This window comes from Canis lupus, chromosome 35, assembly GCF_048164855.1.
Source record: "Canis lupus baileyi chromosome 35, mCanLup2.hap1, whole genome shotgun sequence".
Taxonomy (NCBI): domain Eukaryota; kingdom Metazoa; phylum Chordata; class Mammalia; order Carnivora; family Canidae; genus Canis; species Canis lupus.
This window is the reverse complement of record NC_132872.1, coordinates 3,563,557-3,590,629: the sequence shown is the minus strand read 5'-3', so window position 1 is coordinate 3,590,629 and position 27,073 is coordinate 3,563,557. Positions and strand designations below refer to the sequence as shown.

The 27,073-nt window shown below is 55.2% G+C and overlaps 1 protein-coding gene across 1 annotated transcript in view; it reads right to left on the bottom strand.

Annotated features, from left to right (window-relative positions):
* ITGB5 (integrin subunit beta 5) overlaps nt 1-27,073 on the bottom strand; it is a 115,525-nt gene that overhangs the window by 1,525 nt on the left and 86,927 nt on the right. The window contains exons 11-13 of the mRNA XM_072812085.1: nt 9,606-9,828; nt 4,914-5,017; nt 1,247-1,366 (exon numbers count right to left, since the gene is read on the bottom strand). Coding sequence (XP_072668186.1) covers nt 1,247-1,366; nt 4,914-5,017; nt 9,606-9,828 — 447 coding nt within the window. The remainder of the gene's footprint in view (nt 1-1,246; nt 1,367-4,913; nt 5,018-9,605; nt 9,829-27,073) is intronic.

The following is a 27,073-nucleotide window of genomic DNA, read 5'->3' as shown; positions in this document are numbered from 1 at the left end:
GTGTTCTCCGAGGCACACAAAGGAAGCGTCCAGGAGGGATGGCGCCTGTTGCAAACCACACAGCGGGTCTCCGTGTGGCAACAAGCAGACCAGACCCTGGGCGGCCGCGTGCAGCGTGTGCTCAGCAGCACCGCCCCTCGCGCCAGTGCTCCTTCTCCGGACTGGACGGGCCACAGCCTCCCCGTAAATGGTGTCAGGAGCAGACTGCGCAGGCAGGAGGCCTCCTGGAGCCACATCCACAAGGGCTGGGCTGGGGGCCAGCCAACATTTGTAAGCCCTTAGTGGGGCCCTTTTGACGCAAATGTGCTTATTTTCAAAGAACCGCAAAGCCAGCACTTGAAGACAAAGCCTCATTCTTGCAGGCATGCGTCCTGGGCTGGTCCCTCCGCCGCTGGCCCCAAGAGGGCACATTATGTGGTCTGGCTCAATTTGGAAAAACAGTTTGCAATGCTGGAAATTGAAGGGAGCAAATCTTTTTCTCCTCACCCTGAGCCCCTTCTGGAGAAAAATGAAAGGGGTCACACTAGAAACTCGGATTCCCTAGGTCCAAGGCATGAGGCGGCATTATCAAGGTCGCCATTGAGGCCTGACCTCCTCAGTGGCCCGGGAGCCGAGCACGGCCATCTAACCCTTCTCGGGCAGGTAAGCACTGCAGCTGGGTGCGGACCCAGATGTCCCTGAGGGGAGCCTGGACCGTCCACACCCGTAGGCACGCACTCTGCAGACCCTGCAGCTGCTCCCCGTCGTCAGCCGCGCAGCTCAGGCTTGTGCCGTGGCCTCTTTTACCCCAATGCTCCGTCTCCTTGCCTGCAGACCGTGCCCCCCGAGCCCCACCCAGCAGTGGGTCCCCAGGCGTATGCCCTCCTTTCTTCCAAACTCTCAGAGCTGGGTAGGGGCCGCCTTACATCCTGGTCTCAATCTCTCTCTCTTTTTTTTAAAAGATTTTAGTTATTTATCCATGAGAGACAGAGAGAAGCAGAGACACAGGCAGAGGGAGAAGCAGGCTCCCTGCAGGGAGCCTGACGAGGGACTCGATCCCAGGACCCCGGGGTCACGCCCTGAGCCAAAGGCAGATGCTCAACCGCTGAGCCACCCCGACACCCCAGATCCTGGAATTTATGAGAAATGATGACCCTCCTGTCTCTGGAGTTTGGAAAGGCAGTGAGGACAGAAGGGCGACAAGCCCGGAGCAGGGGAAGGTGTCAGAAGCCGAGCTCCCCGGGGAGCAGAGCCGGCCTGTACCCACCTGGCTCCTTGAGGACTGTCAGGTTGGACTTCCCGCTTGGGAGCTCTGTGTAGGTGAACATCATGACACAGTCCTTGGCGGTTTTGTAGAAGCAAAGCACAGCCTCCTGGTCATCTTTCACTGGAAGAAAACCAAGCAGAAATGTCCACCCTGAGCAACCCGGCGTGCTGATGGTGATGCACAGGCGGGGAGCCAAGCACCTCAGTTAGGAAAGGGGGTGCAGGGCAGCCCGGGTATCTCAGTGGTTTAGCGCCGCCTTCAGCCCAGGGCCTGATCCTGGAGACCCGGGATCGAGTCCCACGTCGGGCTCCCTGCATGGAGCCTGCTTCTCCCTCTGCCTGTGTCTCTGCCTCTCTCTCTCTCTCTCTCTCTGTGTGTCTCTCATGAATAAATAAATAAAATCTTAAAAAATAAAAAATAAAAAGGAAAGGGGTGCAGAGAGGCCTAAAGGGGAGGTTGGGTCTTTACAGATGAGCTCAGGTTTCTCAGGTCAGGAATGCAGCAGCCCTAGCACAGTCTGGGTAGCTCTGGGGACATGAATGCCCTGAGGTGTGAGGCCTCCCTGGGGATGCAAGAGAGGGGCTCTTCAAACAGTCCGAGGTGTCAGGTGTCAGCTGGGAGTGATGTGAAGCAGAAGGAGGCGCTGGCATTAAGCCTGGGGGTGAGGCTGGCAAGGGGGATTGCTCTGGATGTTAAAGCGACACAGAAAAGAAGGAGCCACCCCGGGGCCTGTGGGGCCGGGACAAGGGCTCACGGCGGAGTCCAGCTTGGCTGCAAGCCGGCTGCAGCGGGCAAGCGTCAGCAGCTCCATGCTAGCCTGGACCAAGGGGGATGAGGACGTTTGGACAAGGGTCTGGCACCTGCTGTGCTGCTTGCACCCACAGATGCAGCGGGCCAGTGTGGGGACTGCTGGCGTGGGGCCCGGGCCCACCCAGCCATCACCTGCAGCACTCCCCGCCGGGCCCCACACCGCTGTCACCCCAACACGACGGAGGCACAAGCCCCTGTCCAGGTGTCACCGGCACTCCAAGGCTTCTTTGGGAAAGAGACTGATCTCCAGGAGGACAAGGGGGCCGGGGAAGGGGAGGGGACATCGCAGCAACGGCCAGTGGGCTGAGGTTATGGCGTGAAATGCCTTTCACCTCTGGCCTTGGCAGCGCTACCGCTCGAAGGAGTTTTATTTTATTTTATTTTTTAAAATATTTATTTATTTATTTATTCAGAGAGAGAGAGAGGCAGAGAGAGAAGCAGGCTCCGTGCAGGGAGCCCGACGTGGGACTCGATCCCGGGTCTCCAGGATCACACCCCGGGCTGCAGGCGGCGCTAAACCTCTGCGCCACCGGGGCTGCCCCCTCGAAGGAGTTTTAACCTCGAATCAGACAAATTAGTGTGGTTATCAAATTTGAAGGCCTGGACTGGGTGAGTGTGAGCGTATCGCGCATGAACAAGGCCCAGGAGCAGGAGGGAAAGGGTAAACAGCGACTCTGAGCAGACGCCTTCTCACGGAGAGGCCGGCGGCGGCTGCCCCAGCGCGGGCGCATCCCTGGGGGCTTGTCCCTCCTGCCAGTCGTGCCTAGGCGGGGCCCCTGCCCCAGGTCTGCGAGCAGAACCTGCCGCGAGCCAGGCCCCCAGTCGCAAGCAGAGGCAGCGGCAGGAGGGTGGCAGGAGACCGACTCCGCAGGCTCCCCGCTGGTCGCCTGGACTCGCCCACGCCCCGGTGCACAGTAGGCGCCCAACGAGCAAGGCTCGGCGCAGCGCAGGGCTCCACGTACTCAGGAGCCAGGACCGGGCCACAGTGGTCGGCGAACACCAAGGGGGCAGGAGCAAGGACGCCTCTGCAGGCGGCGCGTCAGGGCCAAGACGGGAGGCTGGGCAGCCGAGGGCAGGGGCAGCGGGCAGGGCTGCCAGCAAGGGAGCCTGAGGCAGAAGCCCTTCCGTGGTACAGGCTTGTTTCTCCCTCACCGTCTGAGGCGTACACGTCTGTCATTCTAGTATATTCACAATGTTGTGCGACTCTTCTCACCATCTAATTCCAGAACATTCCCATTACCCGCAAGAGAAACCCTTCCCGTTAGCAGTCGGTCTCGATCCCCTTCCCTCCCCAGCCCCTGCCAACCGCCCATCGACTTTCTGCTTCTGTGCTTTGCCTGTTCTGGACATTTCACGTGGATGGGATCCCGCCGTAGGCGTCCTGCACCTGTCCGGCTTCTCCCGCACAGCGGGACGCTTGGAAGATCCGTCCCGCGGCAGCGCGTGTCGGGACACCGTGCCTGTTCGCCAGTTCCCGTACATCTGGGTGGTTTCTAATACCTGACTCTTAGGGACAACGCTGCTGCGAGCCTCCTCGGGGTTTTGTTGGTGTTTTCAGGTCTCCCGTGTACCTACCCAGGAGTGGTATTACTGAACTGTGTGGAGACCCTATTGAATTTGGGGCGGGGGGGACTTCCAGGCCATTTCCCAAAGTAGCGGCCCATTTTGCATCGCCACCAGCACGCATGAGGGTTCCGACCCAGGGCCGCTTGGAGAGGGGTCAGTACAGCTGCCAGACCTGTTCCAAAGCCCGCGTGTGCATCGAGGGCTAAGATAGGTGACTGCATCCCTTACCCTTAAAAACCCCTCGGCCAGGAGAGCAGTGGCTGTGCTAGAAGAGGGCCGGAGGTGGCCCAGAGACGGTGGGGAGCAAAGGTCTGTGCACCTCGGTCTGAGCCTCCCTGGGGCGCCCATCCAGAAATGGGCTCGGAGCCACCTGTCCAGGGGCAAAGGCACAGGGATGGATGGATGGCATCAAACGGGAGTGGTTAGAATGAGAAGAAGCCTCAAATGTGAGCTGCGGGGCCAGAGGGACGGACCAAGGCACGGCGGAGAGCTGCAGGAACAGATGCCGGCCGCCGGGCCAAGGTGCAACCCGGGCCCCACGAGAGCTCGGCCCCTTCTACGCCTTGCGGCATCGTGACAGCCGCACCAGGCTGAGCCCAAATGTGGCAAAGACCAGGCAGCCGTTCATCAAACATGGTTTCCCCGTCTCCTGGGCACAGAACTTGACTACATTTCCCGTGACCCCTGCAGGTCAGTGTGGCCAGGCGGCTGAGTTCTGGCCAGAGAAACGCAGGTGGGAGTCGCGGGCACCCCTTCCAGGCCTGGCCCGTATAGGCGTCTCACGTGATCCCTCGCTGTCCTCCCCCATGTGCTGATGAGCGGGGAGGGTTCCACGGACCTCGAGGAGGGTGGAACCTTCGCAGTGGGAGGGCCTGGCTCCTGAATGGCCTCACGGAAGGCCTTGTCAACCAGCAATGTCTGCAGCGGCCTGGCAATGGATGACCTAGATTTTGCTGACTCACCGCGGTCCGGGGTTGGTTCGTTACAGCAGCTAACACGACCTGTCCTGACATACTGGCTTCTCAGAGAGCCTGAGACCTGCGGCCAGGCAAGGGCCGGATGCCAGCGATGCACACCTGTGATGAAGGTCTTGCCCTGCAGACAGCCTAGCACAGGCACCCCAAGTCCCTGACGCTGTGCTTCCTAACTCAAGGCTCGAACAGCCCTGCTCCCCCAACGCCCTGCCCCCAGGCCGCGCCGACCACCAATCGTCCCCACTGTGGGGAAGCCTTGAGGCGTCTGCCAAGATATAAAAGGGGACGGTTGCCCAGGGCCACGCGGGCACACTCACCGATGGTGTCCACCCGTGTGACCACCTCATCCTTGCACAGGCTGTGGCAGGTCTGGTTCTCAGCCGGGCCCCCCGAGTGAAGCAGCAAGCACTCGACGCAGTCCCTTTGGAAGAGAGGTGATAAATGCGGGGGTTAGATGCCGAGCGGTAGTTCCCCGCCAGTGACGGGGCCCCCAGGGGTGCGTGGCCCACCGTCCTTCCGGGCCTGGGCCCCTGAAGGCTCTAACTTCATCCCATCTTCAGATTTTTGGCCTCAGCCAATGTTTTTGCTGGCCCCTGACTGCCGTTATATGGGAAGCCAGAGGGTCCTTGGAGGAACATGTGTCAGCTTAGAAGCATGTCTGGTCTACACGTCAAGTTGCAGGTTGGAGACCTTTCAATTTCTGACTTTAGGAGCCAAACTCGGGTGCAGTCTGCTGCATCAGACGCCGGCGAGGAGTCTGCCCCAAGCAGGAAACTTCAGAGTGATTAAAAAGTGGTGTTCTGGCCCTTGCACAGGGGTCCTCACACCCCACTGGCCAGGGCTTGATGTACACACCACGTCGCCCCAGCTCCCAAGATCTCCACTGGGGGATCACCGCCAGGGCAGGGCCCTCAAGCCTCCTACATATTAGACTCTCCTGGGGCGGGAGGCTTTCCAGAAAATACTGCGGCCAGGGCCTGACTACAGCCCTGGGATCCCCCCTCTGGGGCAGGTTCACCGTGAGGCCCGTAAACTGGCGCTGGGGAGCCCCTCAGCCTGGTGCCCCTTCTCCCTCCTGTGAGTTGGTCTACACCAGCCTCTGGTAGAGGCACCAGGGTGACAGGCTCCTCCCGGAGAAAGTGGGTTAGGAGCCAAAAAGAGACCCTTGGAGCCCCTCTCTTCCCATCTCAGGTGCACAGTTCATTTTTTCTTTTTTTAAGATTTTATTTACTTATCTGAGAAGGAGAGAGCCCGAGCAGGTGGGGGGTGGCAGCAGGCACAGGGAGAGGGAGGAGCAGGCTCCCCGCTGAGCAGGGGGCGGGATGGGGGAGCCCAAACGGAGCCCCGGGGGAGTGGGCTGGGGCCCCGGGGCCTGCCAGGAGGAGAGCACCCTGGAAACGGCCGCTTCCTGGGGAAGCCTGGGGTGCGGCCCGAGAGCCAAGTGTGCGGAGCGCAGGGGGGCCCCCCAGGGCCGCCGTGGCCAGCAGCACGGCTGTCTGCAGAGCTTTCTGGAAGAAAGCACGGGGGATGCACGACCACCTGCGCGGCCGGCCGGGTCAGCACCCTGTTCTTAATTCCTTGAGACTGCGGCCGGTTTCTCCGTTTCCAGGGCCCCGGGGGAGGCGAGCGGCGCCTCATCAGGACCCGTCCAGGGACGGGGAGGCCCGGGGGCCTGGGAGCCTCAGTGCCTCTGCCAGGCGCTGCGGGGGAGAGCCAGGAAGATGTCCCCAGGAGTCCCTGTACCCCAGAACCGGCCATCAAATGCCACTCCCCTGGGAACGCCTCCTGCAAACATTCTGGAGGTACAAACCGGTGGGTAACGCTTGCATCCCCCCCGCGCTCCCCAGGCCAGGCAGAGGCCCAGAGTGGAGGCCGCGGAGACTGGGCCGGAGGCAGGAAGGCCCGGATGGACACCCCGCGGGTGGCCCCCAAGCCACCTTCCGCCTCAGCAGAGGTGTCCCGAGCCTTCCACCTGCACCCCCGCTTTGTCACTAAACCACGGGGCCACTTCCGAGAACACTCCCTAATTCTCCGGCTAACTTGGAGGCCCCGCCCACCGGGCTGAAGCTGGGGAGACGCTGGAGTCACGCGCTCGAAGGCTGGCCCTCTGCACACACTGCTGAGACGCTTAGTGGGAGGGCCTGTTAATTGGAGGCAGCTGAGGCCGGTGTGACCTCAGCCAAGGTGAAGGGATGTTCGGTCCGCGCCAGGGAGCGGAGCGGCCTGTTCCGAGGTCGCAGGGCCAAGCGACACAACAGACACGACACAGGGCATCGGCGACCTGGTGGCTCCTGGCAAAGCAGCGAGCGGGGAACTGGCCTCCGTCACTAGCGAGGGGGGTTTGTTTAAAACAACACTTGCAGAAAAAATAAAAAATTAAAAAATATATAAAAAAATAAAATAAAAAACACTTGCAACCGAGCAAAGAGATGGAGGGTGAGGCGTGGCCCCAAGATTCAGAGGGGATCGTGGTTTCCTCATGGCCCCTCAGCTCTCCTGGTCTCTGGTGTCGCGGAATGGGCAATAAATCATCCAGTGCCAGGGCTTCTAGGAAGTGGACGCCTTAAATGTTTGCAGCGATGGTGGTTGTACAATTTTTTTTAAAAGATTTTATTTTTTCATGAGAGACACAGAAAGAGGCAGAGACCCAGGCAGAGGGAGAAGCAGGCTCCACGCAGGAAGCCCGACATGGGACTCAATCCTGGGACCCCGGGGTCACGCCCTGGGCTGAAGGCAGGCGCCCAACCGCCGCTGGGCCACCCGGGCTGCCCGGTTGTGCCCTTTTGACTAACGTGAAGGTAGTCGGGCCTTCTAACCAACCTACGCCAAACCTACGCTGCCTGTGGCTCCGGCAGAAGGGGAGAAGCGGCTTTTTCTACTTTTATTGATTCCAGGTGTGTCGTCCTCGGGTGCCCCCCGACCCCGCGGGCCCCAAGGACAGGGGGCACATACCTGCGAGCTGCGGCCCACGGAGCTGGAGAGGGGCCCCCCGTCTGCCCTAAAACGTGTGATCCCACACTCGGCCTGGCCACAGCTATTTGGGCCCCAGCTCCAGCATCCCACCCGCCCTCCCCGGGGAGGAGGAGGAAATCAGTTCGGGGTTCCGTGACTTCTCCACTCTTTGCAGGTCTAAAGGGGATCTGTGTCTCCTCTCCCTTCCTCTGCCTCGCTCTTCTCCAATTACACGCAATAAAATCTGGGCCTATCTGGTCTCTGGATCTGCAGCCAGCTCTCTTGTACCCCCGCCCGGCTGGTTTGAGGCAATCGCCCCAGCAGGGGTCCTGCCACCCACCGCTGCTGAGCAAGGGCAGGCTCCAGAGCAGCGAGGCCTCCACGATCGGATCAGACGTGTGGAGGGGAGCTCTGCCAAAAGAAAACTGCAAAAAAAAAAAAAAAAGAAAACTGCACACACACACACACACACACACACACAAAAGAAAAAGAAAACTGCACAGTTGCGTTCCCCAGCCAGAGAAACGAGGTCTGTGTTACGATTGGTTTCTGATTATCGGTGCCCGCTTCCTCCCTGCAGGCCCCTCAGCAAGGAGGATGCTGACACAGCTGCTTCTCTAGCAAAATTCAAGAGGAACGGTCACTCTTGCCTTCCTGATAGCAAAGCTCCTTGATCCCTCTCGCTCCCTCGCATTCGCCCTCTGGTGGGAGGGGGACGGGCAGACCCGGGGACCGGGACCCCGTGGCCGGGGCAGCGGAGGCCTGGTGCCCACTGCCCAGACAATCTCCGCATTCAGCGGCAGCGCGGGGCCCGCGTTCCATTATCTCTATAAATGGAGCAGAAAATTCAAAAGCCACTGTGGTCTGCTCCTGGCATGCCTTATCTAGGTCGGGCGGCCTCCTGTCCAGTCTACCTTCTGATTATGTTTTGTTCAAAGCAGCATGTGCCACACGGGTGTCCTGTGCAACATTATTTAGGAAATATTAGTATTGGGGGGGGGGTCCAGCTCATTTGAAAAACAGATGCATACTAAATACCCTTTTGAAATACTCAACAGCAGTCGAAAGGCTCTGAGAAGCCACTATTTTGGTACTAAAACCAGTTTAATTTAACTCAGTAGGGCAGCCCGGGTGGCTCAGCGGCTTAGCACCACCTTCAGCCCAGGGAATGATCCTGGGGTCCTGGGATCGAGTCCTGCGTTGGGCTCCCTGCATGGAGCCTGCCTCTCCCTCCACTTGTGTCTCTGTGTCTCTCATGAATAAATAAATAAAATCTTTAAATAATAATAACAATTTAACTCAATAATCTGCTAACTTCTACACTTGGGAATAGCAGTCTTGTTTTTCTGTTCTGTTTTTATTTTCTTACCAAATCCCCATGGAACCAGCATTCCAAAGACACTTTTTTTTTTTTTTTTAATTTAAGAGAGAGACACAGAAATAGCAAGAGAGGGAGCACGGACAGGGAGGAATGAGAGAAACAGGCTCCCCACTGAGCAGGGAGCCCAATGCAGGGCTCGATCCCAGGACCCCGAAATCGTGACCTGAGCCAAAGTCAGATGCTTAACCAACTGAGCCACCCAGGTGCCCCTCAAAGACTATTTTATTTATTTATTTATTTATTTTTATTTTATTTTATTTTATTTTATTTTATTTTATTTTATTTTATTTTATTTTATTTTATTTTTTAAAGATCTTTATTTATTCATGAGAGACACATTGAGAGAGAGAGAGAAAAGCAGAGACACAGGCAGAGGGAGAAGCACGCTCCACGCAGGGAGCCCGACATGGGACTCGATCCCGGGTCTCCAGGATCACACCCCGGGCTGGAGGCGGTGCTAACCCACTGTGCCACCAGGGCTGCCCAAGACTCTATTTTAATATACAGTTTTGCTGACATGGAGTCACTGTTAGTAAGAGTTTCGCTCCCCAGCAAGGTTGGGCAGGGGAAGATGTAGGAGATGGGAGGAAGAGGCTGGCCGGCCCCGGGGGCCGATGGGCTGGAAGACGGGCCTGGTCTGGGGTGAGACACGGGGGAGAGGAGAGGGCGCCGTTACCTCTTGGTGCTGCAAGCATCTGGGCAGGTCGGGCACTTCTCGCACGTCTCTCCAAAGGCTCCCGGCTCCGTGCACTGGCACTGGCCACACACACAGCGCCCACGGTCGCTGCAGACCTGGCCATCCTTGGCCAGGCACGTGCTGATGTCTGTGGAGCAGTTACAGTTGTCCCCAATGTAACCCGCGTGGCACTTGCATTCTCCACAGTGACACTCGCCGTGGCCTAAAGGGACACACAGAGCACACACATCAGAGCCTGCCTGCACCAACACATGACCAAGTGCCCAGCACCAGCCGTGCGCCAGGCACCGGGGAAGCCAACAGAACGAGGCTGGGCCTCCAGTGGTGTCTGGGCAGACAGAAAGGGCCCAGTGCCCATTGGCTTTGACAGCAGGGGGCCCAGGCCTGTGTGGCCCAGCTAGGTCTGGGGCAGCGCTCCAAGTTGGTTCAGCATTTGGCCACAGGACCAGGACCCCAGAGAGCTTCTTCCTACCTCAGATGTCATGTGAAGAATGGCCATCAAATATGCCCGCATCCTGATCCCCAGGACCCGTGGGCATCCCCTCCTACAGCAAGAGAGACTGCAGACGTGACTACGTGAAGGATTCGGAGACAACAGCATCTCCCGGGTTCTCCCGGTGGCTTCGATACCATCACAAGGGTCCACCGAAGACAAAGGGAGATCCGATCACAGAAGGCCGGGGCCATAGGACAACAGCAGCCAGACGCTAGCTGCTGCCTTTGAAGATGGAGGAAGAGGCCGGAGAGCCAAGGAATGTGAGGAATGCAGCTGGAGAAGCTGGAGAGGGCGGAAACAGATCCTCCCCAGAGCCGGGAGGGAGTAGGGCCCTGCCAACACTATGCATGACTTTAGCCCAGCGAAAGCGATTTCAGACTCTGACCTCCAGGATTCAAGAGAACACGATACAGCTGGGTTGTGAAAGGCCCCTGACTCGGTGGTAATTTGTTACAGCCCCAGCGTGCAGTGATGCGAACTTCTCGCTCGGGCCTCAGGCCCGTGGCCCAGGGCAGGAGGATTCAGGAGCCGGTGCCCAGGGCAGCGGGGTGGGGGTGGGGGGGCTGACCCGACAGCGGTGTATATACACACACCAGGCTTTAGAGTGTAAATGTGAGCAGCTCCTACCACCATGCCCCACGGCTGGGAGCGCTGGCATCCTCACCCACGGCTGATGTAGCCAGACACAGAGATGAAGGGGCTGGGTGACGGTCAGAGCCAGCGTTCCCACCAGGGAGGCTGACCTCCAGCACCCACTGCCTCTCGGGAGGGAAGAGGGCAGAGGAGCCCTCACCGAGAGCTGAGGGTCGCCCAGCCGTCCGTCCTTCGCAGGAGGGGCCCTCTCCCCAGCCTGCAAGTGGGGGACTGACCGGGCATCCCCTGAGGTCATGCAGGTGTCAGGGCAGGGGCTCACTCGGCTCAGAGGACAAGCCTGTGCGAGTGTGGTGAGCGAACGTGTCGCTCAGTGAAAAGCATGAAGAGCACCAGCTTCCAAGGGGACCAAGAGCCTGGCCCTGGACGCCTGGCCCTCTGCGCTAACACAGGCAGCAAGCAGTGCCACCCGAGGCACGTAACTTCATTAATCTGCCTTGTACTACTCTGGTGGCACGTGTTCCTTCCCGAAGCTATTTTGCTAAGGCTAAGATGAAAAGGCCCGAAAGTGTGCATTGCTGAGCACCCGCTTACGTACTAGCAGGAGACGGGTGGCGGGCGGGGGGCATCGGGCTGGTGGGTGGAGGCCTCGTGTTTCCCTCCGGGCAGCTGGATCCCAGCACCTTCTGCGAGACCACCAACGAGTGTGACCCACAATTGAGGTCAGGATCTAACTGCAAAGAGCCTCTTCGCCTGCCACTCACCTCCCGCCCCTCCCGCTCCATCAGCTCTGGGGTGCCCAGAATCTGTAGGCAGGAGGGAGGCCATCTGGAGAGACCAAGTCTCCCAAGCGCCCGGGGCCAGACAGCCTCTCGCTTTGCACAGGGGCTGGGAGCCACGGCAGATCCGCGCCCTCCCACTTCCCAGGCAGCGCCCAGGCATATGGCAGCCCTCTGGGGAGGGGGAGGAGAGCCAGGCCTGGCTCCGCAGGCGGCTGGGAGTGCAGCGAACTGCCTAGAAGCTGGCATGTGAAGGAGAAACACAGGAGGGAGCAGCTGCCCTGCTCAAGCCTTACACCAGGCAGGGGTGGGGGTGGCCAGCCGGCGGGCAGGTGTAGGGGGGACTGGCTGCGGCGGAGGCTGCACACCCCTCCTGCCACCCAGCCCATGAGCCGTGCGGGGTTCAGGCCACGGCAGGCAGGAAACCACCCCCCGCAGGAAGGAAGTCTTCTGGATGCAGTGGCTCCAATCTGCACAACCCCTTCACTCCCAGCCTCGAGGGCTGGACCACTCAAGAGCCTGTTTTAAATTAAGAATGGGTCACTGCTGGGGGTCATTCTCCCCCTACCCTCTTATTATGAAAACTTCCAGACCTGCAGCCACATTGCAAGGATTGTACGGTGACCATCCAGGGGCTGGCCGCCCTCACTCCAGCAGGTTACCCGCGGCTCCAGCTCCTGTCCGCCCCTCTGTCTACCCATCAGTGCGGTTTCCAAAAGGCAGCTCAAAGCAAGTGTGCTTCCGGGGCAGGTTTCGAATACAGCTCTGCACGCTGCAACAGCTTGCACATCGCACCTTCCCGTGAAGCAGAAGCACAAAAAGTGAAGGGCAAGGGCAGGGCCGTATTTGCAAGCAGCAAGATGGGACCCAGGCCAGAGGGACTGCTTTGCTGCGGCAAGTTAGGGCTCTCCATCCCGCTCCAGCGCGCGGCAGCAATACAGCAGCCAAGTATGACCCGACGTCACGTTCCAAAGGGCCAACGCTTTGGAGAAGACGTAGGCTATTATGTTGTGGGAGAGCTGGGTTTGAGGTGAAGTGTGTGCGTGAGCGTGCGGAGGGGAGAACTCGCTTCCCCGGGGTGCCGGGGCCTGGGAGTGATGGGATCTGCTTGCGGGGAAGGCCGGCCAGGTGCCCGCTGCTCCGTACCCTCCACCGTGACGCCGGACCGGCAATAAGCCGGGGGGGCGTCGGGTACGTCTGATGCCGCACAGACCCAAGAGCCCCCAGGGCCAGCCAGCGGTCAGTGAGGTTGAGTGTGCCCCGGATCTAGCGCTCACGCAGAGAAAGTTGGGGGTCATGGGCAAAAGAGGGACAGGACTTGCCACCAGAGACAGGAGCCACTCCAGAAAGCCCCCCCAACCCCTGAGCAGCAAGGACACGGCAAGAAGCATCGTGCAAGACACCTAGAGAAAGTGGGCGGAGCATGAGTGGCCCCAGCTCCCCTCCCTGGGCGGGGCAGGTGGGGGGCAAGCACCTGGGGAGCTGCTGAGGGGCCGCAGGACAACAGGAGAGCCTCGTCCATGTGGCCTCTGGCCTCAGATATTTGACAAATCCAAAGTCAAGTCCCAACAAGCCAAACTGGGGCTGCAGCTGCAAGCTCCTGGGCTGGTGTTGCGGCTGCACCAGCGGCCTGAGCAGCTACGGCAAAGACGGGGTGCACGCTGCATGCCCGCCTTCCTGCCTGTGGCACACCTGCTGATCCATGGAGCCCTGGCGCAGCCTCAAGGTCCTCAACACAGGACTACCATGGGGCAAGAGCCGATATAAGATACGACTACTTGGGGCGTTGGGGTGGCTCAGCAGTTGAGCATTTGCCTTTGGCCCAGGGTGTGACCCTGGGGTCCCAGGATTGAGTCCCATGTTGGGCTCCCCGCAGGGAGCCTGCTTCTCCCTCTGCCTGTGTCTCTGCCTCTCTCTCTGTGTCTCTCATGAATAAATAAATAAAGTATTAAAAAAGAGAGAGAGAGATACAACTACTTGCCATCTTGTTTACAGTTTCCAAGTCTCCTTTAAAACGTGTGACTCATACAGGTGTTCAAAACCTACAGGTCAGTCTGGTTACGCTTTAGCCTAATCAAATGTCTCAGATCCTAGGCCGGGCCTCAACCTGCACGCACAGAGATTCCCCATGTCTCTGGTCAGCCCTCAGCCTCCCCTAATGCTCCACTAGGAACACATTATTATGACAACAGGGGTCATTTGGCCCCGTCCCAAGGATCAATGACCTTACCCATCACCAGTACAGTGAAATGGGGGGGCTGGGGACACGATCCTGGCTAACAGCACCCAGAGGGCCGAAGCAAGGACCCTTCAGCAAAACACAGCTCGTTGATAATGTTACCCCCAATGCCTTGGCAAAGGGAGTTGAATTTAATGATGCCCCTTTAATGCTGTGCAGACATAAAAATATTTTCACTGCACGTAGGGAGGGCTATTGAAGGGCATGTGAAAGCACTTTGTAGGCTGTGACTCGCTCCATGTGCAAGTTGTTATTAGCACTACCTTTGTTACAATGATTGATGGCTAAATGGACAGGAAGTTGTAAATGTGTCTATTTATACAGAATTTCAGCTCCACAGAATTCAACAGCTTTCCATCAGCAACACTGTGCTTGTGTGGGCTGCGGGCCAAGACGTGGCCCCTTCCCTCCTTTTATGAAGTAGAATCGCGGCTATTTAGAGGCAGGGGTGCCCTCGAAGCCGGCTGGGAAGGAGCTGCTGGAGAGGAGGGAGGAGAACCAGGGGCCTGGAAGCCAACAGGGACACGAGAGGAAGGCCCGGCAAGGGCAAGGAGAGATCAAGAAGGGCAAATTCTAGGTGGCTGCCAGGTTTCGCCACAGTCTGGAGGGCCGAGGGCAGACGCCGGAGGGAGAGGAGGCAAGCAGGCCCCGGGTTGCGTAGAGTAAGGAAGAGATGGGGAGGAAGGCAGGGTCTTCTGAGGACGGGACACGTGTGCACTCCTTGATTGGAGACACGGACTCAGAAGAGAAGGTTCGGGGGGAGACAGAGGGATCCAGGGAACGGCAAGCTCCGGAGAGGAGAGATCACAGCGGAGGGGGACGCGGGGAGACAGGGAGGCGACAAGCTGAGGGGCAAGGGCTGTGGCCTGAGTGCGATGCTCAAGAGCCCAGCCGCCAAGCGTCCCGCGGAGCCACCTTCAAGTCTGTCCTCCGCCACTCAGGACGTCACCCCAGGCCCAGGTCCCTAAACCCGTCCGATGATCCGTTTCCTCGTCCGTCGATGAGGACAAGGCCTTCCTCGTGGCTGCAACACGGCGACGTCCGAGGGGTCTGGTGCTCCTGCAGGTGAGGCCCTAACTCAGCGTGTGGCACACGGGGCTGCCCAGGGACGAGCTAGAGTCGCTGCGAATGCCCCTGGAGCCACGCAAGCAGGTGCTAGGCCGCCAAGGCGCCGGGCAACGGGGAGATGCAGGGAGACGCAGGGCTTGGGGAGACGCGAGCGTGAGGCAGCGGCCAAGGACTCTGGGGAGCATAGGAAGGGCCTGGATGTCGTCAGTGACAGGGAAGGGGAGAAGTCGAGGCTGGCGCAGGTGGGGTCAGAGGGGGAAAGCGCATGTGTAAAGGGGGTCCTGAGAAGCTGGGGGAGCCCACGGGGGGCCCGGCCCTCCGCCTGCCCGAAATGTTCCCAAGGCCCAGTAGGCTTAGGCAAGAGGGCACAGGACCTCCGCAGAGGCTCAGGATGAAGAGGAGCCTGTTTACTGGGGAACGCGGGTGCTGGAGAATGTGGGCACAAGGAAACACCGGGAAGGTGGGGCAGGGGCGTGGGCGGGACGCGTGGCGTCCAGGCCCGGATGCCTGAGCCAGCCTCGGATCTGCCACTAGCCAGCGGTTCCTGGCACTTATCCCCTTTGTCCCTTGGTTTCTTCATTTTAGACTGAGGGCAGCCCCAGTGGCCCAGCAGTTTAGCACCACCTTCAGCCCAGGGGGTGACCCTGGAGTCCCGGGATCGAGTCCTGCATCGGGCTCCCTGCGTGGAGCCTGCTTCTCCCTCTGCCTGTGTCTCTGCCTCTCTCTGTCTCTCTGTGTGTCTCTCATGAATAAATAAGTAAAATCTTAAAAAAAAAAAAAAAAGCAGGCAACCACCTCCGAGCCCCTGAGCCTCTGCCTGTGAGGGACCCTGGGCCTGCGGGCGCACGGCGGGCAGGGCCCAGCACAAACACAAAGCGGGCAGCACCGCCGGACATGGCCCGGCCTCCGGGCCCCGGGCTTTCCCCAGCAGGCCTCCCGTGTCCCCGCTCTTGGGTGGCTCCGGGTCTGGTCCCAGGGGCGCGGCCCCCCTCTCCGCGTCACCTCTCCCTCCCGTACACTGACTCTGGTTCCAGGAAAGGAACGGGGATCTCTGAATGGCACAGGGCCTGCTCCCGCTCCCTCCCTCCGAGGGGCCCTGCAGCAACCTCCAGGGGCGAGGGCCCTTCGTGCCCCGGCCTTGCAAGGCCGCAAAGGCCACATCCCCGGGCCCAGGGCAGTGCTCCCCGACAAAGCCCGGCGCCTGGCTCCACACCCAGCCCGAACTCCGCTCTCCGTCTCTGGCCTCCCACCAGCTCCGTCCTGTCCTTGTCACTCCACTCGAAATGCCCAGGAACCGCTCGGTTCAGGGACGGCTCTTCTCGACGGTGCTACTGTGCAAGCCGAGCTACCTGCCGGCGGTCTTTGGGCAGCGGTCCAGTCCTTGTCCATGAAAGAGGGATGGAGCCTTGTCTACTGTACAGACTGGCAACCTCTTTGTCTTGTGCAGCTGAGAATGGACATGTGCTGCCGTCAAGAGATTTTTTTAATAATTTTTTAAAAGATTTTATTTATTTATTCATAGAGACACAGAGAGAGAGAGAGGCAGAGACACAGGCAGAGGGAGAAGCAGGCTCCATGCAGGGAGCTCGATGTGGGACTCGATCCCGGGTCTCCAGGATCATGCCCTGGGCTGAAGGCAGTGCCAAACCGCTGAGCCACCCGGGCTGCCCCAAGAGATTTTTTTATTTCACGGAGACACCAAGCCATTTTTAAAACCTCTTAACCTCGAAAAACTTCACGGCATACTCATAATGGGCCGGGCATTGTTTGAGGCGCTTTACCTGGATAATCTCATCGGCCCCCCCCCAACACCCTGGGCCACAGTACCAGTACCACCTTGATTTTCAGAGATGGAAAATGAGGCACAGGGAGTCCAAATGAGGCCACGTAATTTATCCAAAGCTACACAGCACGTAGGTGTCAGGGCGGGGAGCTAAACCACGTTTGTTTGGCTCTGGAGCCCATATTCTTAACCATACATATGCTGCCTCTGTAGCATAATCCAGTCATGGTTAAGTGATAAAAACTAAAACAGCACATAGGATAAATGTTCAAGGAGCCCAGGGTGTGGTGTAGTTAAAAATGTGCAATAGACTCATCTACGGGACTGGCTCTTTTTATTTTAAGATTTTTTATTTATTTATTTATTTATTTATTTATTTATTTATTTATTTATTTATTTTAAAAATATTTTATTTATTTATTCATGAGAGAGAGAGAGAGAGGCGGAGACACAGGCAGAGGGAGAAGCAGGCTCCATGCAGAGTCCCCAGATGTGGGACTCGATCTGGGGACTCCAGAATCACGCCCTGAGCCAAAGGCAGAGGCTCAACCGCTGAGCCACCCGGGTGTCCCTATTTTAAGATTTATTTATTGTAGAGAGAGAGAAAGCACAAGCAAGAGGTGCAAAGGGAGGGGGAGGGGGAGAGAGAATCTCAAGTGGACGCTATGCTGAGGGCGGAGCCTGACTCGGAGCCCTGGGCTCCTTGAACATTTATCCTATGTGCTGTTTTAGTTTTATCACTTAATCAGCTTAATCTCAGGGTCATGACCCGAGCTGAGACCAAGAGCCGGATGTTCAACAGCCTGTGCCACCCAGGCACCCCAAGACCAGCTCTTTCAATCACTGACCATTAAATCCCTTGGCCTCTCTCATAAAGTAAAGGCAGTAGACCACGTGGACTCCATCGCTCCTCCTCCACGGTCGCGAGGGCAGAGCAGGGGGAAATCTGGACAGCTTGTCACGGGCTCCAAGTTCAGCTACAGGTTTTGGAATAGCAGAGGGGGGAAGGCATTTTGGGTGCAAAAAAAACCAAAGTCACACGAGTGCATTCGTGAAGATGAATACAGTTGGGCAGCCAGGAAGGGAAGTATCTGAGGAGGAGAGATCTACTAGAAGGGGAGGCAAGGGTGTAGAACTAGATACAGGCCTCTTGTAGGGATGTGGATGTGGGTGGACAAACGGACGGACCGGAGAGAGGGGAGGAGGGAGATTCTGGAGGAAGGAGACCTGAGTGTTAAAGAGTCAAGTATATCCTTTAGGCCCCAAATGGGAACGATAAACCCCTACGCCCGGAGGCGGCATCGGCCTGGCTGCCTTCCCATCGTGCGCCGGCCCTGCCCCACGGCCGTTCCCCCGTGGCTGCCACATTCTCTTAAAATGTGAACCATGTGGCGACACTCTTGTGGAAAGCCCTTCCCGGCTCCTCATCACCTACGGCACAGCTTCCGTGTTTCTACTTTGTGGCCCACCATCCCCGGCTACCCCCCGAGTCACCCCAGGTTCTGACCGTTGCAAAACAGCCACGAGGTGCTGAGCGTTAGCACGTTCTTTGCAGCAATCGCCCCGCGGCGGGCAGCGCAGGTAGACCGGACGGTGGCCAAGGGGGCGTAGACAAGGTGAATTTCAAAGACCCGTAGCGGTCCGTGGACAACGTGGTTGGCAGGTGGGGTGTGGGCGGTGAGGAGAGGGGAGGGGAGGGAAGATCCCTGGGTTTCAAGCTTCCACAAACCCATCGAAGGGCGAAGGGGAGCTAAGGAGAATCCTAAGAGAAGCACGGCGGCCGGAAGAGCACGAGATGGGTTAGAGCCAGCCTGGCACTGGGGTGCGCTGAAGACGCCCAGTGGAGATGCGAGAAGTCAAGCGGCTCAAGGGGGCTCAGGAGCAGGTTTGGGCAACGGGTCGGTGTGGGCGTGACGAGATTCTCGAGGGGGCACTGGTAGAGGGTGACCACGCCAGCACTGAATGGGTCTCTAGAGGCCAAGGATCCTGCAAAGGAGCTGCCGAAGCGTTTTATTTTTGTTTGCCCGATGCCTAGAATTGTCGAGCATACAGTAGATGCTCAGCACATGTGGCGAGAGGCTGGGCACAGCAGCAGGACACGCCTGAAGCCCGGAGGGAAGCCATCCAAAGCTGTAAATTAGAGAGGGAGTGGAGAAGTATTACGGAGCCTTAGGAACTCAAATGTGATTCTTGAGATATTTCAAATTCTTAACACGTGTCCAAAAAGTCCAGAGATTTGGAACACCACGAGGAAAAAAATGGGTAAGAATTCTCTTTCCTTTGGTAGGTCACAGTCAAGCAGAAGTCACAAGCTTTGTACCCCACTTTTGATCTTGCATATTGTTCGGATTTCTCTAGCAAGAGGCTCTTCAGACATGTGCACAATGGTGCATCTTAGGTCTCGGGGCCAGCGGCGCCTCTGTCCTTGGCTTAGTGTCGATGCACCGGCCCTGACAAGGTCAACTGGTGGTGCTCCCCAAGGGGCAATGCCCCAACAACATGAGACAGCAGCACTGGTTGGAAAGCTAAGACCCCATTGTCAAAGGCAACAGCAGTCCCAAAGGATGCCTTTGCCTTCCTTGTCTCAGCATCTGACTTCTCAATGCTGCCCGGCCGCCAAGTCCCTCGATTTACTACTGCATTTCACGTGAGGGCAGCAAGGAAAGGACTTGGTCTCTGGTCCAACTCTATCAATCACAGGAGATTAAAGCAATGCATGGAAGGTGGAAAAAAAAAATCTATGTTTTTTAATGAACCCATCTTTCCAGTTTCAAAGAGGCCTGTAAACAGCTGAGTGAGATGAACCATAGTCCTCATAGGATCCTAAGGAATGCTGACTCAGAAAAACAGACGGCCTGTGGCCAAAAGAAATAGAGGTTTCTCAGATCAACATCTTGAATTTGGCTTACCCTGCCCAATCCACCTGGCAGGCACCTCTGGGGTAATGCCAACCACATCTGGAGAGACCTGAATTCCCTACCTTCTCAGTCACTGCAACAGGATGAGAGGGTTACTGTTTTCAACCTGGAAACCTGTCGTGTTGTGGTTGGTTAACGGTTGCCGTGTTGGCCACTGCTCAGAGCCGGATGCAGCACTCTTAATGGACGGGGCTGGCTTGGAATGTCACATGAGTGGGCCACGCTGAAGCCGGGCTGCCAGGAGCTCGGCCAAGCCACAAGATGGCAGGAAGCAGCTGCCCAAGAACACCCCCAGGAGAGTAGGGGGAGGTGGGCTTCTGGCGGGGAGTGTGGCCAATAGGCCAATCTTCCCAGCCACAGCCTCCCCCACTTGGGTCAGATCCGTAACAGCCACATCAATCACCTGGTAGTGTAACAACAGCTAAATGACATCATTCATGTCAAAAGTGTTTATAAGTTAGAACAGGCCAACAAAGGTTCATCTAAAGACAGTGGGTTCAGCATAATCAGTAACAACTGATAGACACCCACTGAATACAAAGAGAACGATGCTCCACCTTCCATCAGGTAATAGTCCCAGAAGGACGGGTACCTCAGCCAGTGCCCTGGTTCACGTGTGTCCTTCAGTCTGGTCTGCTGCGTCTGCTACATCGTTATGTAACCCAGACGGACACTCACTTCGGAAAACAGACACTAAATGTTTCCTAAAATTCTGACTAAAGTAGAGAGCACTTATTAGGTAAGACTTGGAAAATGTGGGCTCAGTGCTTGGGTGGTGGCGGCAGAGAAGGCTGGGTCCATAATCCAGAGATTTGGGCAGGGCCTCAAGCGCATCAAAACAAGTAAAATTAGGTAGAAATGAGGTAACTATTTACTTGCAAGGTTCTCCTGGTGTGACTCTATAATCAAGAATCACATGGGGCACCTGGGTGACTCAGTAGGTTAAGTGTCTGACCCTTTATCTCAGCCCAGGTCTTGATCTCAGGGTTGTGAGTTTAAGCCTCTACTTAAAAGAATCAGAGTGAGCTTTAGTCCAGGGTCTGGGTTTCACTTTCCCCGAGCGTGAACGGCTGAACAGGTAATACAAATGCTGACCCACTGTGTGTGTATGTGGCTGATGCTACGGGGAAAGGCACGAGACGCACATAATCCCACTATTCAGTGCTTGCTCGTGGGGAGAGCAAAATGCTGAAATAACACACCAACTTGGGAAGTACGTTCCTTTAGCTTAGGGATGGCGGGGTCACATGATCAAAACTTTTAGGGGTGGCGGCTGTGGGTTGGAATGATTGGAGCAACCCCCTTCTCTGGGTCAGAGGGCAACGGGCGGGGCTCAGGAAGGGGTCCCAGACCCAGCAAGCAAAAGTTGCAGCAGGTCAGACTCACTCAGAGCAACCTTCCGACACCAGGGAGTATTTGCATGTGGGTGGGGTTCTTAGGTCAGTGTTCTTAGAGTCATGGACACTCACCCCAAAGGAAAACAGGGTTCCTCCATCCAATTCCACCCCACCCCTCCAGAGGCACCGAGCAGCAGAGGCCGATAATCAATTATGTCACAGTTTCCAAATCAAGACCAAACTCAAAGCCACAGCTCAACAACCAAGAAATGAAAGCAACACTGGAGGTCTCAGTTTTCAATTTAACTAAGAACGGAAAACTGTCTAAAGTGTTAGTCTGTAACATCAAAAAACTAATACCACTCAACCCCATACATTCCCGAGACCTTGTTTTTAGCGTTCTCACGGTCTTCCTAGGATTTTCCTTTGCTTTCTAAGTCTCATTATTTCTTTCACAAGTGTCATGCCCTTAAGGATACGTCCTGAAGTTCAAAGGCGTGCTCAGGGTCCTCATCAGAGGGGCTGCTCTTGCACATCTCCCTTTCTAAGCAGAGAGAGAGGGGTGGTGAAGTGAGATTCAATGCTTAGAATAGTCGATTTTTCAGAATCACCGGTGAATTGTTAAGATCTTTGCAGAAACAAGATCTGGGCAGTAAGCAAACTCCATTCCCAGAGCTAAGCGAAGAGCATGGAACAAGGCAGGTTCCCAACATGGTTTCCCCATCCTCTCTCCCTTGTCTTTCAAGAGCTCATAAAAGTCAGATGGTGAAGGGAGAAGTATGAATGATTCATATCCTCATTCCTCAAACCCAGCAAGTTTCTGAGACGTGGAAAATTCTAGGGGCAACAAACATTTAGAAATTAATTAAAAAAATAAGATAAAATAAATTAATTCAAGACTGCAAGCAACTCCAGCTCTGTAACCGTGGCGCCCAGCACAACACTCGGCATGTGAACAATGCTCAATGCGCTCTTACGGACTGAGAGGAAATCAGCAACCCACCTAAAACAAAATGGCCTGCAGAGATCAAATCAGAGATCACGGTTTCCGTACCTGCAGCTGCACCGCCATCGGATACTCGCTACGGCTCTGGTTTTCCCAAAGAACTTTCTCCAATCACAAGATGCAAGGAGCTGGCTGACCCCAGAGACCAGCAGCCCAGTGTGCCCGGTTCAGGTGGCTAGTCTGAAAGCTGCATTGTTTCATTATAGGACTAGGCCCTAAATGTTGGTACCTTTTTGTCTTTCAAGTGAACTCGAGCAACGTCTGGATACAGTTGGAATGCTTAGAGAATTCTTTTTTTTTTTTTTTTTTTTAAGATTTTATTTATTTATTCATGAGAGACACAGAGAGGCAGAGATACAGGCAGAGGGAGAAGCAGGCTCCATGCAGGGAACCCAACGTGGGACTCGATCCCCTGGGTCTCCAGGATCAGGCCCCAGGCTGAAGGCAGGTGCTAAACCGCTGAACCACCCAGGGATCCCCTGCTTAGAGAATTCTTGGTCGAGGGGTGCCTGTTGAGAACTTCTGAAACCAAAGTGTTTTGATGCCATCAATGTCTGATGCTTATCTCTGTGGAAGAAAATGCTCCTCCAGGAAGGGGTGCAGTGAGGAGGCCAGGTAGTGACATTTATTCAACACCCCTGATGGATAGGCAGCATGCAAGGAGCTTTACAGACATTGTTCTTTCTTTCTTTTTTTTTTTTTTTTTCTTTTTCAAAGATTTTATTTATTTGAGAGAGAGAGAGAGAGAAAGGAGGGGAAGGGCAGAGGGGGAGGAAGAGAATCTCAGGTAGACTCTGATGCGGGGCTTGATCCCACATCCCTGAAACCACGACCCGAGTCAAAACTGGACGTTCAACTGACTGAGCCACCTAGGCGGCCCTCAAACATTGTTCTATTAGATGCTCACAACAACTCTCTGGGGTATTTGACAGATAAGAAAACCTGTCAGAAACTGAGGGTTACCAGAAGGGAGGTGGGTGGGGGACGGGTGAAATGGGTGATGGGGATTAAGGAGGGCACTTGTCATGATGAGCACCGCATACTGCATGGAATCGCTGAATCGCTATACCATGCGCTGGAAACTACTATTAACGCTGTATGTTAACTAATTGGAATTTAAATAAAAACTTGAAAAAAGGGGCAGCCCGGGTGGCTCAGTGGTTTAGCACCGCCTTCAGCCCAGGGCCTGATCCTGGAGACCTGGGATCAAGTCCCGCGTCGGGCTCCCTGCATGGAGCCTGCTTCACCCTTGGCCTGTGTCTCGCCTCTCTCTCTCTCTCTCTCTCTCTCTCTCTCTGTGTCTCCCATGAATAAATAAAAAAATCTTAAAAAAAAAAAAAAACTTGAAAAAAATATCTGTCAGGGAGGGTAAGTCTAGAGTCCAAGGTCACAGAGGTAGAAAGGGGGAGTGGCAGGTTTAGGATCCAGATTTGAACATGCACTGGTAAATGGCCTCTGCAGAAGTGTCTTTACTAATGAGGGATACAGCATTCCTTACGATCCTAATTACTGAAGAATCCTGTAACAAACTCTGTTCTTAGAGCCTCCATATTCCGAGTGCTCTGCAAGGGAACAGGACCCTCGACTTCTGCTGTCACGTGCATAATTAGGATTTGTGTGATAGCAGATAAGGGAAACCAAGATGCAGATATTCCTTTGGGGGGAAAAAAGGCCCTTTCTCTGAAAAATATGTATATTTTTGTGTTTTTATATTTCTCAGTAACACCATCAACAAACTGAGCAGAGATTGATATACATGTAAAAACCTGAAGAGTGTTCTAGGCTCTCCCACCTGAGGCACACCGTGGCAGTAATCCCTCTAAGAGGCCCCTTTCCAGAAAATTAAATATGTCAGATCTTGGTTCATTCAAAAGGCACTGTTCTTTTTTTTCATTGTACACGCCTTGTATTTATGGAGGTTGATTTTTTTTTTCCTATGATCTGAATTAGCAATAATAGAGAAGCAGGACACTGAAAAGGAGAAAACTGCTAGCAAAATTGATATTTTAAACTTCTTTGTGTATCTAAACTACCTGGACATAAATAAATAAACAAACAAACAAACAAATAAATAAAAACTACCTGGACAGTCTCTACTGATGGGATATTTCTTTTGTGTATGTGTGTTTTCTGATATTGTTCTTTCTACATTTAAATTCAATTAATACAGGGCAGCCCCGGTGGCACAGCGGTTTTGTGCTGCCTGCAGCCCAGGGCGTGATCCTGGGGTCCCGGGATCCAGTCCCACGTCGGGCTCCCTGCATGGAGCCTGCTTCTCCCTCTGCCTGTGTCTCTGCCTCTCTCTCTGTGTGTCTCTCATGAATAAATAAATAAAATCTTTAAAAAAAAAAAAAAGACAAATGAGGACTACAGACGTATGAAAGACAACAAATTTAAAAATAAATAAATAAATTCAATTAATACACAGATAATGTATCATTGGTTTCAGAGGTAGAGGTCAGTGACTCATCAGGCTTCTATAACACCCAGTGTTCGTTACATCACGCGCCCTCCTTCATGCCCGTCACCCAGTTACCCCATCTCCCCGCCCACCTCCTCTCCAGCGACCCTCATGTTGTCTCCCTCTCCGATTTTATCTTGTTCTAATTTTCTCTCTCTTCTCATATGATCCTCTGTTTTGTTTCTTAAGTCGCACAGATGAGTGAGATCATAGAATTGTCCTTCTCGGACTTATTTTGCTTAGCATGATATCCTCTAGTTCCATCCACATCCTTGCAAATGGCAAGATTTCAGTTTTTCTGATGGCCGAGGAGTATCCCATTGTGTGTGTGTGTGTGCGTGTGTGTGCGTGTGTGTGTCTACACCACATCTTCCTTATCCATTCATCTGTCAACGGACAGCTGGGCTCTTTCCACAGTCTGGCTATTGTGGACATTGCTGCTATGAACAATGGGGTGCAGGCACCCGTTCGGATCATTACATCTGTATCTTTGGGGTAAATTCCCAGCAGTGCAACAATTGCTGGGTCATAGGGTAGCTCTATTTTCAACTTCCTGAGGACCCTCCACACTGTTTTCCAGGGTGGCTGTACCACCTTGCGATCCCACCAGCAGCGCAGGAAGGTTCCCCTTTCTCCGCATCCTCGCCAACATCTGTCATTTCCTGACCTGTGAGCTTTAGCCATTCTGACCGGTGTGAGGTGGCATCTCATTGTGGCAAAAGGCACCTTTCAAAGCCTGTGTTGTGGACTTGCATTCAACACGGTCCTGTAACAAGCCATTTATGAAGTATGAGAATCTCGACGCGGTGGCAGAAAGTACAACTGAGATCACAGACCCAAGAACAGCCACCAGGATACTTATCCTCAGGGTGAAAATCACATTTCTGAAGAAAACAGGATAAATATGGCGAGAAATACTTTTATAAACATAGCTGGGTGACTGTTGCCAAAGGAGGTGTTTCATTTGGCAAGAATCGGGGAGTCTAAAACCAGCCTTAATGTCAGAGGGACTTGTAACTGGAGACGTGTCGCAGAACCTCGTGAAGCCTTCTGGAAGCCATCAGCCCAGACCCAGAGCCTGTGCTTGGAGGCTGGCTCTGGCCGCTGGAAATGATGCCACTACCATCGCTCCCCATTTTTTTTTATGTTTGGGAGAGAACTCCTGATGCCCCTTAACCTCTGCTTGCCTGCCACATACTAGAGGATTTATACATCTATACAAAAATCTATATTAAAAAGAAAATGTGGGACACCTGGGTGGCTCAGTGGTTAAGCGCATCTACCTTTGGCTCAGGTCGTGATCCCAGGGTCCCGGGAGCAAGTCCCACATGGGGCTCCCTGCATGGAGCCTGCTTCTCCCTCTGCCTGTGTCTCTGCCTCTCTCTCTGTGTCTCTCATGAATAAATAAATAAAATCTTAAAAATAAATAAAATAAAATAAAATAAAATAAAATAAAAATATAAAATAAAAACTGACCAAATAGCCTATTAGAGAAAGTAAACTTTTTGAGAGCTTACTTAGATTCACTTTTAGGATCTTGTGGTCACAAGACCAAAAGGGCTCTGTTCAAAATTCCATATTCTGGGCAGCCCGGGTGGCTCAGCCGTTTAGTGCCACCTTCTGTCCAGGTCATGACCCCGGGGTCCTGGGATCGAGTCCCACGTCGGGCTCCCTGCATGGAGCCTGCTTCTCCCTCTGCCTGTGTCTCTGCCTCTCTGTGTCTCTCATGAATAAATAAATAAAATCTTTTAAAAAATTCCATATCCTGCTTGATTTATGTTTTCCCAATATGTAAAAACCCAAGAAGTAGGCTGACCATTAGCGAGTCATTCACTGTACCCCAGTGCAGTCATCTGAACTACGCAGAGTGCTGGAAGCTTCAGGGTTGAGCGTGATTTCAACAGCTTACCACAGTGGAGTAGCTCAAATCCCAGGAAATGCAGTGTTTGCGTATGGTAAGCAACAAAGAACAAAGTTTGAGCAATAATCTTCTATTACATTAAGAGCAACTAAACAGACATGTCCTACTTCTCCTGCTCCAGTGGTCAAGAAGGGATGCTGAGAGATCAAGGCTTCATGAGACTCAGAAGAACAGAAACCCTCACAATGGCTCCGAAAAGCTCCCGTTGCACACACGGGGACAGTCTGCGGTTCTGTTGCTTCTAGAATCCAGAGGGAAACAGAGCTACCCCAAGTGCATACACGTTCCCGTGAGAATGTGCCCCAAAAGTAGTAACTAAAGCTGTTCAACTGAGGATGGACCTTAGTCTGGTTGCTCCTCTACTGACTTTCCTGCCATATGACACGTTACAAACCGGGACTGTCTCCCATTCCCCCCTGGTCCTCTCTGGGGGCCGGGGAGGGCAACGGGACAAGGGGCTCTAAGCCTCTGACTGAGGGACCAGAGAGAAGCGGAAGGAGCTTCTCCAGGACGTGCCCAGCTCGGCTGCAGCCCCGCCGGAGGCCGACCCGAGCACGGGGCCCCTTGGGCCAGGGCCAGGCTGCGGGGACAGGGCGGGAGGGACCGTGGGAGAGCGCTGAAGTCAGCGGCTCCCCAGCCTCTGAGTCAGCACCTTCCAGACCAGAGGGGCTGTCGGGAAACAGACTTCTCGCCCACAAAACCCCAAACATCACAGCCGTCCAGGAACTCAAAACCCATGGGCACGGTTCTGGAGCGGGAGCCCCAAGCTCACCCCGCGTGCCAAGGCACTGGGGGCTGGAACCCCCCTCCCGCCCCGTCCCCGCCGCCAGCTTCGATGCTGGAGACAC